General features: G+C 45.1%; 1 protein-coding gene across 9 annotated transcripts in view; it reads right to left on the bottom strand.

Moving 5' to 3' along the window:
- Positions 1-13951, bottom strand: part of MLLT6 (MLLT6, PHD finger containing) — a 203973-nt gene that overhangs the window by 85403 nt on the left and 104619 nt on the right. For all 9 annotated transcript variants that reach the window (XM_061590461.1, XM_061590464.1, XM_061590463.1 and 6 more), the window contains 4 exons: positions 8737-8791; positions 5390-5499; positions 5051-5154; positions 3240-3333 (listed from right to left, as the gene is read on the bottom strand). In XM_061590461.1, the coding sequence (XP_061446445.1) occupies positions 3240-3333; positions 5051-5154; positions 5390-5499; positions 8737-8791 (363 nt within the window). The remainder of the gene's footprint in view (positions 1-3239; positions 3334-5050; positions 5155-5389; positions 5500-8736; positions 8792-13951) is intronic.

Raw genomic sequence — 13951 nt, 5'->3', positions numbered from 1 at the left:
GAGTGGCTTCTGCTTACCTCTCTCCCTGGGCTGTCACAAAGACAAACAAGGTAAGAAATTACAAAAGCAAATTTGCTCACTGCTATATAAACGGTTATCAATACTAATAATGAAAAAATAATAATGAAAATTGTGCCAGCTACAAAGAAAAGAAAAGAAACTCTCAGGACTGGAAACGGCCAAACATTTTGTTTCAGATGATCAACAAAGCAGCATACATGATCACAAGTAAAGGAGGGCAGGGAGTGGAGCTCTCTGATTCAACTTTGGGAGGGGGGCTTGCATTAGTAATCATTATGGCTGGCAGCAGTGATAAGCGCTCATGACTTCCAGATAATTCCAGCCTCTTGTCAGCTTGCCTTGCGTCCTGCCCTCCCCACCTTCCATGTGGGACACCCAGTGAATCAAGGTCACCTCAGCATTTGCCCTTCCTGGGGACTGCTGTAGACACCACCTCACTATCAAACATGTATAAGCTGGCGTGTACTGCTTTTTAAAAATAAATAAATAAAAGGCAAGCAGCATCTTCCTGATGCATATAGTGAGGGGAATTTTTTTTAACATTTATCATGTCTCTTTGGCATAGGAAGCAACTCAATGATCCAAGCATTCAATATATAGGCCTGCCCATTCACTGAGACCATTTGACCAGGCCGTTCTGGTTGCCCTATAGCCTGTGAAAATCCATCTGATGACAACCAGGGGGTAGGCCTTTTCTGTGATGGCACATTGACCTTGACTGGTTTTAGGAGCTTTTTCTTAGTCATTTGCTGCTGTTACTTCCTAGCTTTCAGTATTTTAATTATCCAATGTGGACACTGTATATTTCCTGGTTTTATTGTAGTGATTTTTATGGATATTGGTGTAAATCACCCTGGAATTTCTAATGAATGGTGGTGTACACACATTTTAATAATAAAATTAAATAAAAACTTACTAATGTGTATGTTTATAAAGCTGGGTTCACACTGCAGGTGATAAACCCACCACGACCATCTTCAGAATGCTAAGAAGATATTGGGGGAAGGGATCTGGCCCAGCTAGCTTTCTCTTTCATGCTGGTTTTCCTTATGTAGAAATTTGTGGGGTGGCACATTCAGACATGCAGTTCTCTACTTACAGTCTGAAGCATTCTGTCTGTTAGTTGTTTGCCTAAACTGGATCTTAATTAACCTGGTTTGGGGAAAACCCATCAGTTCATTCACAGCCAGTGCTTCTGGCTCCTTCCAGACTGAGTAAATTGGAGGCGGTCTCAATCTGTGCTATGCTCTGCCTTGATTTTTACTTACATATCTGCCCAATTCAAATAGAAAGCAGCAGACAGACACACACCACACCCCAAAAAAGGGTGCATAGGTGAGGGAATCTCAATCTCTCCTACTCCACAGGCATCTCTCCCAGACCACATTCACACCAAACATTCCACTATTAGTCCTCTTTAAACAGTCACAGCTTCCCCCAAAGAATCCTGGGAAGTGTAATTTGTGACGGGTGCTGACAGTTCTTAGGGGACTCCTATTCCCCTCACAGAGCTACAGTTCCCAGAGTTTTTTGGGAAGAGGGGTTGATTGTTTAACTGCTCTAGGAACTGTAACTCTGTGAGGAGAATAGGAGTCTCCTAAGAACTCTCAGCGTCGTCCACAAACTATACTTCCCAGGATTCTTTGGGGGAAAACATGGCTGCTTTCACACTGCACTTTATTCCGTTATTCTGACAATTTCTTACCTGGTAATCTGTGCATTATATTTGATCTTTCACATGACGTACAAGCTAATTCTGGAATTCTAGTGGAATATAGTGCACGTTTAGCTAATTTTTGTGATGAATAATACAAGAATTAATCTCTTTGCAAGCCTGGGAACCTGGAAAATTGCAGGAGTTTTTTCCTAGCTGCAGCTTTTCATGTGCAGTGTGTTCCCACCCTTTAGGCATGCACTTTTCTTTTGCCTGATGAAAATTGTACCGGTATTCGGCATAGGCGCGTTTAAAGTGGAACAATACTGGAATATGTGTGGTGTGTATGTGGCTCCTGCATTCTGTCACTTCTAGAGGTATTGTGAAAAATTAAGTTAGGGTGCTCACACAAGCAAATATCCCTGAGTTGGGGTGGACAGCACAGTCTTCTCAAGCAAGCTGCCTGCCCTGATTCTGCTCACACATAACCACAGCCCATCCTAGTCTCGAAGGAGGAAAGTTTCCATGTTCAACTGAGCTGCGTTAGGCGACCTGATCAATTTTCAGGGTCAGTGGTCTTATGCCTGCTCACCTCACGCTGCTTAAAGCACTTTTCCTGGCCTGATTCCAATACCAGAAGGGAGCCAAGCTGGAGAGAAGAACACTTGACGTGATGGAGCACAAGATGGTAAGTCAGGGAGGGTTCAACTTCCCTCACCCATGTGTCCTTTCGGTATGAAAATTAGACCCTCATACCCTGATTTGCACATGAGATGGTTCAGCCTGGATGACATACTGAGTGCATCTTAAATATCTGGATGGAATTTAAGACAGGAGGCAGAGCTAAGGCTGCCGAGACATGATAATTCAGGTGGGAGAAGATGGTTTGAACAGGAGAAATGTAAATTCATCCTGATTTACCAGAGGTGAATCAGGTATTGCCATTTCCTTGCAGCTTATGTTGCCCAACAGCAAAACCTGTCAGACAAAATAACTGCTTGTGTACAATCACTGGAAGCGAAGCCTCTCCAAACCACTATGTAGGGTTAACAGGTCACTGTGAATGAATGTCCCAGCAGCACCTGCAACCTTTCCTTGAAAGCCAGATGCCGCTGGCCATGCCTCCTACTGGCGGTGCAGCCCCATCTCTCTCCCTTGTTGAAGCTGAGATGGAACAGAGGGACGTCTCTATTTTTCATCATTATCATTTGCTATTTTGTGAGTGGACACACACGAGAACTGTCTAAGATGAAGTTCTGACCATTGTTCCATCTCGTCTAGTTCTGCCTACTCTGACAAATGCTGGCTTTCCACAAGGAAGTCAATGCAAATCTATAACAGTACACAGCATTCTTCTCTCTCTCCCCCCCCCCCAATTAACTAATCTTCCTCTCTCTAGATGCGAGGTATCAAACCTGGGACATTTTATATGCAATGCCTATCCTTTACCATGCTTTTGTGTTTGGTATCAAATTCCCTATGATGGATTTGATCCATTTTTATTTTTGTTAAATCCTAGCACCTGCGCTGTATTTTTGATGACAAAAAGATGGTAGAGACTCACCATTTTATTGAAGTGGTATTTGCAGTAGCCACAGTATTTCACATTGTCAACTTCTAGGACTTCTTCTTCGCACAAGAGTCCAGCCATCTGAGCACTGAAATATGGAAACAAGCCAGTGTGAACAGAACCCTGGGGTCACAGATTGTGACAAAGGAATGAGGGGCAGCCTCCCCTGCTCTACTGTCAGATTTTCAGAATGGGGGGGCAAATCATTAAATTAGGAGAGATCATCTACTCCAGTGGTGGGGAACTTCAAGCCTGGGGGCCAAATGCAGCCCTCCAAGCCTCTCTATCTACCCTTAGGCCTCTCCCCAGGACACCCCCCTCCCCAGCCACACCCCTTACTGGGACTGCTTCTCATCCTCCTTGAGATTTGTTTGCTTGGCTGAAATGTGTCCTTGAATTTTGATAATGCCTTTGTTACCTTGGCGGATAGAAAGGGATGTGCAAATGTGTGTAGAAGCTACCCTACTGTACAAAGGTAAAATTTACATTCGTTGCTCCACCGACTTTTGCCCTTGGCCCTGCCCACCATTGGCATGAGGTCCCCAGAGGGTTGCTCAGAAGGAAATGCGGCCCCCTCTACTTCAACCCCCTGCCCAGCATAGTGATGGCAGACACATCAGCCCTGCAATCCTTACAGTGCCAACAGCCCATAAACACATTCAAAAATGATCTAAGACAACTCATACCAGCAAGCCGCACCACTAAAAGGGCCAAACTAGACATTAAGGCCTGTGAATCTGGATCACTGTGATGCTACAGCAAAGTGAGGATGCGAATGTTTAAGGGAAAGTGTCAGGCAGGGGAGAACATAAGAACATAAGAGCCTGCTGGATCAGGCCAGTGGCCCATCTAGTCCAGCATCCTGTTCTCACAGTGGCCAACAGTGGGCCACAGTGGGAGGAATGCACTAGCTTTCCTCTGCCTTCCACCTCTTCCCTGAGCTCCTCTTTTCTAGCTGCCAGCAAGGATGCCAATGCACGTGCTTGGTACAAAAGCAGTTTAGCCTCCTTCCTCTGCTGCTTGCCACTTTTTGCAATGCATCCTCCCCATATTTCTCTCTTAATTGTCTAAATTTTCTTGTCTCAGCTGCAGTGAAAAAGTCAAACTGGAGGTCAAGAAATTATTAGGAAAGGGATCAAAAATAACATGGCCAGAATTACAGCTGTGTCATGACAAAAAACAGCTCTAGGACAAGGATAGAGGGTTACAATTTTTCTACGTGGAATAAAATAGTTGGGGGAAGGAGAACCTCTCTCTGCCTCACCTTGATCCAGATCAGGCAACACATGGCTGCAATTTGAAAGAAATGTAAAGAGCTGGAGACCCATTCACACATCTCCCTCATAATGTGCAGTAAGAAGGGAAAGCATATATAGGCAGGAAGAGGAATCAATCACAGTGGGGAGGGGTAAAGTAAAAAGCCAATAAGGCTACTTCTGTACCAAGAGGCTTGGGGTTTTCCAAACTACTGGGGGGCTCAAGGAGCAAGACTCCAACATAGTTTCTGGAAAGTCATGGGGAACCTTTTTCAGAATGAGGGCTGCATTCCCATCGGGGCAATCTTCTGGGGGCCACACGCCAGTGCTAGGGGGAGGCATAGACAGTCAGGAAGGCACCTGAGAGGGCATTCCAGGAAAAAGCCACCAAACAATCTGTGAAGGTCCTCATCATAACTCACTCATGCAGACTGACCTTATCTCATGACTCTGTCTCCAAAAGTGATGTGAGAGAATTGATGGGTTTGGAAACAGGGGCTGCTGGGGAAGAAGGAAGTGACTATGAAGCAGACCCCAGGACCGACTCACCAGGTGACATGGAAGGCTTGCCGACAGCCGTGACGGTTGCACGTCATGCAGGCTCCAGAGGCTGCTTTGCTCTCCCTGCCCTGCTCTTCACAGATATAACAAGTCTGCAACAAAAGAGACACAACATGGACTGTAGGCATCACACACTGAGGGGGTCACACTGTGCAAGCCAAACAATATGTACTGGGAGATTTCTTGGTGACATCACCATGTCAACACCTGAATTAAAAAATCCACCCTATGAGAGCACAGGAAAACGGGAAATTAAAATAAGGCAGTTGACAGCAGAAAAAGCAGAGACAGAGGATGTCAAGAGAAAGAGGCAGGGGTCTCTTTTACCTTGTTGAACCGGTCGTGGGGCACATACTGGAGGACGATTGGCTCCATGGTGAGAACATTAGCAAACTGCACCTCGGGGATGTATAGAGCGCAGACGACATGGGCCCAGCCTAAGTGAAGGGCAAAATGAACAATAAAACAAGGGAAAAGCCACAGAGAAGCTTGAATCAGGTGAACATACAGTAATTGGCTTCAGTATCCAGTGGGAGGCAGCAATGGGGTGGGAGAGAAGTTTTGTAGCCTCATTTTCAGTGAGGTAATAAGCATGTATACCGCAGACTGCAGTTTAGGACTAACCTGACAATGGTCCTCCATATAAATATAAAGCACCCTTCCATATTGAAAACTCTAATGAGAGAAGGGTTCTGGCCAAGCCTTCCTCCTGACATGCAAGTTTTCTATGTGCAGGATATGGGCGGGGGGGGGAGCATTGTATGAAGGAGCATTGAATCATTTAAGTCCCCACATGTTGTTGTAAGTGGCACAGCCCAAACAAAAGTTTACCACTTCAGTGAAAATTAGGCCCATGTCTATAACTCTCCCAAGGCCAACCATATTCTCTTTCCCATAATTCCTTATCATTTTTCACTTGCTCACAGGTCTAATATTACCATTATAGTTCAAAAACCTTTTACATTGCATTTATTAATTTAAATCATTTGTGTACCACTTAATTATTTGCATTTCTAAGTGGCGTATATGAAAACAAGCTATACATAAAATAAACAGAATAAAATCATCATAAAACCTAACATTACCTTAAAATGTCTGGTGGAACAAGAAAGTTTTAATGATATGCCTACAGTTCAACAAGAAGGGTGCCTGTCTAATCTCAGCTGGGAGTTCCACAGGCTTGGGTCCACGACACTGAAAGCATGACGTGTGTGTGTGTTTGTGTGTGCGTAAGGCTGCAATTTTGCAGCAGGAGATTGACTAGCCCGGCTTTATGAATATAAGAGTCCTGCTGGATCAGGCCAATGGCCCATCTTTTTTTTTTCAGAGTAGCCACCCAAATGCCCACGAGAAGCCCACAAGCAGGAGACGAACGCAGCACCACTCTCCCCACTTGTGATTCCCAGCAACTGGTATTCAGAGGTGCATTGCCTCTGACAATGGAGGCAGAACATAGCCATCGTGGTTAGTAGCCGGTGATAGCCTTATCCCCCAAGAATCTGTCAAATCCTCTTTTGAAGACTTCCAACTTGGTGACCATCCATACATCTTATGGCTGGAAGGGTTGGGGAGTAGCTGAGGCCTAGGTCCATTAAGGAGCCTACTGAGAGCCAGCATTCCCATCTCTGCTCCTACTTCCCTGCAGTGTGTGCTGTCTCTTACTTCACTAAGAACAATGCATGCAACCAAAAGTCCCCTGACGTGACATGCCCTCCCCCCACCCTACAAGGGCCCACAGTGACCCAGAGCCAGCCCTGATTGGCTTGTGTCTTGAGCAAGAACTCAAAAGGCTACAGAGTGCACGGCTACTATGAACAAGCTGTCTGCCACTGCTACACCAGAAAGTGGATATTCCATGATGGACAGGGGAGAGGAGTCTTAAAAGACTAGATTATATGTACAGCAGTGTCATATGAAACCAGAAGGCAAAAGAGATATCACAGATACATTTGTTCTGAGACCTGAAGGCGCCCTTCCAGGTCTTTTTATCCTAATGCAGACAGGAGGGTGTATATGTTACACAAGGCCCTATCATGTATTCAGACACATTAATTAACTGTGTGCTGTCCCCTCCCCTGAAGCATAATACAGCTTCTAGTCTAGGACTGGAGAGCCTGTGGCCCTCTAGATGTTGTTGGATTCCAATTTCCATCATCCCCAGCCAGTATCAGGAATGCTGGGAGTAGTAATCCAGCAACCTCTGGAGGGTCGCAGATCCTTATCTCTGCTCCAGACTAATGTTCTTCAACCTTGGCTCCCCAAATGTCGCTGGACTACAACTCCCATAATCCCTGACCATTGACTAAGATGGCTGAGGATGATGAGAGTTGGAGCCTAACAACATCTGCAAACCAAAGGTTGAAGAGCACTGCTCTGGACTCTGCCTTCCCTCAGACTAGGAGACACCCTGCTAGAGGTCTGTGTTTTGGAGCTTTGCCAGGGAACTTTATATAACCCTGTTATGATACGAACATGTGCACAGAGTCTGAATCAGTGGTCAGGGTTCAGCAGACAACACAGATGCAGGGCAGCCTCAACAGGGTTATTCTTATTTTATCCTTCCCTCGAGCCTGAGAGATAAAGTCTTGGCCCAAGTCACTTGGTGAACTTCATGGTTGGGATGGCAGGATTTGAACCCAAGCCTCAAAAAGTTTACCACTTCATCTACGACACCACACTGAATTCAAGGTCTTCACATATTGATTGTGAAGCCCTGCACACTGACACTCCGCCTTTCTTCCATGGATCTCAGTGTCCATGTGGTTCCCAAGTGGTCTCCCATCCAGTCACTGACTGAACCTATACTTGCTTAGGCTCAGCAAGGTTGCTGCGTCATATGTCTTCAGAACGTGGGAATGGCACAAAACAGAATGTTACTATCAGGTGATCAGAAGCATTTAAGAACCATCCATTAAGTAGCAGAATGGTCTACAGTAGCTCTGTGTGTGTGTGTGCGCACACATTCACACAGGCAATTCAGACCTAGTTCTCACTGAAGTATTACACATATGTACTATTTCTGTCTACAGGTAGGAATTCACATGACTGAATTCTCCCCCATCTGTACACCTAGAAAATGTACATCAAAGAAAATAAGCATGCCAGGGGAAAGACTAGACTGGAATCCTTGTCACCCAGGATTTATCTTTTAATATATATATTGGGGAGCACGCAATTACATGAGCCGTCTGCAGTCTAAAGTAGCACAGCTGAGTGGTATAGCCCAGGCAGAAGTTTCCATTTCTCACTTTGGTGAGAAATGGATCCCACAAACAGCTGATGAGATGATAAATTTGTCCCTCAACTGTATCACTTCAGACTGCAGGTGGAGTGTCACATGATGGCATGCTTCTCTGGAAAAGAATTTAAAAAAAACACCAACATTCCTACAGATAGACAATTAGCACGTCAGGGTAGCGTCTAGGCTAGAACCTTTCTCCCCAAAACCTAGTTTTCTATGTGTAGGGATTTGTTTATTAATTTATTTTTGCATGGAAGAACATTCAGTCATGCAGACTGAAGTGTTCCAGTTCAGGCACAGTTTTACTCTCTCTTCTGCTGCAACAACAACTAGGTGTAGTTATTAACTAAAAGCAGATGATGTGCATATGCTCTCTGACTGAGCTCCTATATTAATTCTGAGCTCTCTGTGCTCCCTACAAAGGGATGCTCACCTCCATTATCAGTCCGCTTCAGCGCTCCATCCTTATGGGGACACAGCTCACACCTCTGAAAATTAAATAGAAAGGCCCAATGTTAGGACTTCTAAATAAAAAGGATACTTTAATGTGCATATAGCACTTTCAAGGGTTCAGCACACTTCACATGCATTATCTAGTTGTCACCCTTAAAATAAATCTGTAAGGCAGATCAACATTATTGTCCCCTGAACTGCAGTCGGGGGTGGGAAAGTGTGGCTTGCCTAAGGCTACCTAGGGAGGTCATGGCAAAGATTAGATTCAAACTGGAGACATTCTTATTCATAGATCATTCTTTTTAGGCACTATGTATGTATTTTTTCTTGTATCAGCTACAAGCCATGGTAGTATGATGAAAAATACAGACAGCGCTGGGAAAACACACACAGTAAGACAGCTTCGGAAACAGCAGAATTAATTTTAAAATTCTGGATGTAATGATTATTATCCATGGCTTTTTCACACCTTCAGCTTGATTTTTCCTAAAAGTTGCCACTGCCTTATCACTGAGCAAATGGGCTATTCCTAATGGAACGGTTATTATTATTGAACTCTTATAAAGCATCTAAACTTTTTGAAGCACTGTACATATATTAAAAGGCAGCCCGTGCCCACAGGCACACAATCTAATAGACACAATATGAAAGGAAAAAGGCACTGAGAAGAAAGAGGAATGCAAGTATGGATCAGCTGCTCCTTCAATGGCCAATGGACAGAGCCAGATTTGTCTCCCCCCTCCTCGGCTTTTTAATCTTAAAAAAGCTGTAACTCACTCTAGAGCTAGGATGGTTCCTAGCTGGGGATGGTCCACGTGCGACATTACTGATGTGTGAGACACGCTGTGGTCTGGATTGCACAGGCTGATCTCTGCATGTGGTACATAAACTTTGGGACAGGGGGGTTGGCCTAACTCTGTGGTTCCCTTTTATTTCTATGATTCTATAAAATCCAGTTTTGCCAGAGAGTTGGATCCTGCGCCACCCAATCCCATTGTGGGACTACTAGCAAATCCTGTAGCCACATCTGCTGCTCCCCACACAAACCGCTCTTGCCCAGCAACTGGGAGAAAAATAAACCTTAGGGGGCCAGATTTGGCACACAGGGTCACCAGTTGCTGACTCACTATTCCATAACAATGCCATCTTAACAGAGAAGCCCTACATTTCAGGGAACACCATTTCAGGCAACTAAGGGAGGAATTTGATCTTTGTGAATTCCATTATAAACTTAACTTGATGCACACCTCATAGACTACTGTGCTGATCAGAATAGTTATCCCCCAGCTTTCACACTTTCTAGATGTTCTAACACAGGTCTCGGCTCAAAACAGTCTCACAATGTGTATTTTGAGAGAAAATACATTTAAAAATACATATTTCAATATACATTTATGTGTGAATTTTCTTGTGGTTTTATGCAGAAATCGGATGGAACATGTTTATGGCTGAACATGCGCAGGAGTGATATGGACTGGAAACAGACTGCATTATGTGTTGTGGTGTGTGTGAAGCTCCAAACATAGAACTATAGAGAGGTCTCTGTAGTAGCTCTTGACTAGACTCCATTCTCTGCATCATAGTCTTTCCTGCCCAGAATTTATGCTATATCCCTAAATTCAAACAGCTCCTTGATGCTCCAGAGTAGCAAGATGATATTTTGACCTCTGGTTTATTCAAGTGGATCAGCATCAATTAAAAAGAATCAGCTTGGCTCAGTTAAAATGTGGAGCAGGGCAATTCACTCCTTGACCTACTGCCCGGGGGGGGGGGGCGGCTCTCCCTTACCCCTTGTCCCTGATCCTGGCTGCAATGTGTCCTTCTGAAACTGCACACGTGCACATATGCATAAAATCACCAACAACAATACATGCTGGTTTGGACTGGGACACCAGCAGCTACTGCACGTAGAGAAGGAAAGTGCAAGGGTAACAGTGATGGGAGGGGGAAGAGGCCAATGCCTGCAGAACAGTTTTGGTGGGCTGCCTATTGAGGGATGGCTGTCTAGGTATTTAGGCCTGCTACTGCAAAGGATGCACTTGGAACTTGGAGAGACAGAAGAAGAGCAGGGGCTGGCTGTGCGGCAGGTGGCCTTACATCAAGAAATTTGCACTTGAAAAGGTCCCTCCATCCCTTTTGGATCAAAGCGCCTCTCCCACCACACTATTAGCAAAGCTCTGATCATTAACAGGAAGGGTTAAAACAGTTTTGCCAGACAGCAGGCCCACCCACCCTTTGGTTTAATACCCTTGCTCTAACATGACTGTTAAAGCCTTCACATGATTTCCCCGCCCCCTCCCTTTCCCACAAGTTGCCCTCCAGCCAGTCCCTCTCAAAGGACCAGCCAGACAATTCCTTTATAAAGCAAAGGGAGCTTTAGCACTTCCTTCATCTAATGGAATGCAGAATCCCAGAGGGTCTTTGGGAATGAAGAATAAGAATGAGTGTGTAATTCCTACAATGAGGAGCAGCTGGGACTTGGCCCATCTAGGCATTTGGAAGCTGTTAGTTTCAGACATTTGGGATCCAGCTGCGGTTACGCTGGGATGAGCATTCTGCACATGCCCAAAGGCATTCATACCTGTATTACAACTTTATGTATTACATGGCCCAGGAAAACAGACACTGGTAGGCTTAGCTCTAGCAAAAAGTGAGCTTTGGGCTTAATCTGACCTAGTGCTTGACTCCAGGACCTATTGCCAACCCCTAAACATAGCTCTAGAAGAAATGAATGCATATTGATTCGAGCAGACATAATCAGCTCATGGCTGAGGGACAGCGGTTTGAGGTTTTGGATGGATTTTGGATGGTTGGATCATGGCTGCTGTGGGGCGAGTGCTGCCTGGGCTGCTGTACTACAACCCTCCCCTGCGCCTGAAAAAACCTGCTGAAATCTTTGTGGAGACAGATCTTCACAAGGTCCGTCAGTCTACATCTCCAATGCTTTCACCTCCAAAGGAGGCCAAGTGTCTACTTTACTCTTAAGGGCAAGGTGGGGATACCCAAGCAGAGGAAGACTGGGAAGGGATCATTAGCTCCTTGCAATTTAAGGCCACCTGTGCCATTGACACAAGTGATAAGAGCCATGTGTTTTGTAGCTGAGGACCAGAAAGTATTCTGGGGCTGTGCAAACCTAAGCAAACTCGCCAGGGAATAAGGCCCACTAACGGCAATGCAGCTTACTTTTGGGGGCTGTTCTAGGTGACCTATTTATTCAGCATTCATCCTGCTTTGCTCACACAAAGCTTACACAGTAGTTAAACTATGTCCAGTCTTTACTGAGCATTCTTGCCCATTTGTTTAAGGATCGGTTACAGGACAAGGAGCATTCATCCCGATTTGCTTGCAGGGTGTTCACATGTCTTCCTATTATTAATTCATTCATTCCACACTTTTCACTGCATTTTGCCATCATTTTTCAAACCACAAAGGGCCCCACCAGACTGGTGTATTCTGCAACATGTTATTGACACGGTAAAATCACGTTTGTGGTGGGTTTATACTGCAATGTCCATACAACATTTAACTTCTTTAGTTGTTCTGCAGTGTTTCTCCAAAGGTATCACATTATTGCCATCTGGAGGGCCACTCTTGTGCTACAGTGCAACAAAAGCAGGACAACCCTTCCCCCCCCCAAAAAAAAGTGTGGTATGAAAAGTTACTGTAAGCTACAGGACATGCACTGATTAGAAATGAAGCAATACGTCTGCCCCAAAATGTTTGCAGGCACAAATAGCAAGATTGTGTATAACTGCCCTGATACCTTCATGAGTGCAAATCATCATGAATGCAGAACAAAAAGGACATCTGGAGGAGCCAAAAAAGTCTGAGGGTGTTTTTTTTTAAAACAGATTTGTTGCATTAAGAGAACAGAGGGCTTTAATCCATTTTAATGGCACAAATGTAAAGTTCCCATATGCACTTGAATCCCTCCCACAAAATATTGACAATCTGGAGACATCCTGGGTAAACACCGATAGGATCAAGCTACAGCTATTATAGCTCTCTTAACAATCGTCATCGTGGATTGTGCAGCCACGGTGTGAAACACTTCTCAAGTCGCTGTGGACACAGACATGTCTTACAAGTCTCTTGTCTCTCCTCTCATACTTCCAGTGGGCGGGCACGCACACACACACACACACACAAGCTTTCAATATACATATATTACATATGTGGCCAGGGCGGGAGCCAGGCATGACTGGGGCCCCTGCTCCTAATCCACCCCCCACAGACCATGTGGGACCACTCCACCTACCTCTTCTCTCTTTCTGTGAATGCCCTACACACTGGGCACACAGGTCGCTACCATCAACCAAGATGGTGGTGGAGGCTTCTCTAAGGGGCTGATACCCCACCACCATCTTGATTGATGGTATGCATGCATGCCACACTGCATGGGCACACATGCCTGCCATCAATCAAGATGGCAGTAGGGGCATTAGTCCCTTTTTTATTATTTATTTATTTGTTAGATTTTTATACCGCCCCACTAGCATAGCTCTCTAGGCGGTGTACAACAAAGAGTACAAATATATACAATAAAATTCCATAATATGATACAACAGAAACATATAAAAGAATAAGAAATCTAAAATCAGTTACAGCAGACTTAAAACAAATTTAAAGTTAGATTAAAATGCCATAGAAAAGAGGAAGGTTTTAACTTGGTGCCGAAAAGATAGCAATGTCGGCGCCAAGCACACCTCATCGGGAAGACTATTCCACAGTTCGGGGGCCACCACTGAGAAGGCCCCAGTTCTTGTTACCACCCTCCGAGCCTCTCTATGAGTCGGAACTCGGAGGAGGGCCTTCGATGTAGAATGCAGTGTATGGGCAGATTCGTATCGGGAGAGGCGATCCAGCAGGTATTGTGGTCCCGCGCCGTATAAGGCTTTATAGGTTAAAACCAACACTTTGAATCTGGCCCGGAAGCGTATTGGTAGCCAGTGCAAGTGAGCCAGAACAGGTGTTATGTGATTCAGACCGCTTGGTCCTCATTATCAATCTGGCTGCCGTGTTTTGCACTAGCTGTAGCTTCCGAACTGTCTTCAAAGGCAGCCCTACGTAGAGCGCATTGCAGTAATCCAAACGTGAGGTTACCAGAGCATGTACAACTGATGTGAGGTCCTCCCTGCTTAGATAGGGGCGTAGCTGGGCTACCAACCGAAGTTGGTAGAACGTATTCCGTGCCA

This window comes from Rhineura floridana, chromosome 11 (genome assembly GCF_030035675.1).
Source record: "Rhineura floridana isolate rRhiFlo1 chromosome 11, rRhiFlo1.hap2, whole genome shotgun sequence".
NCBI classification, from domain to species: domain Eukaryota; kingdom Metazoa; phylum Chordata; class Lepidosauria; order Squamata; family Rhineuridae; genus Rhineura; species Rhineura floridana.
This window is presented reverse-complemented; position numbering and strand designations above follow the sequence as displayed.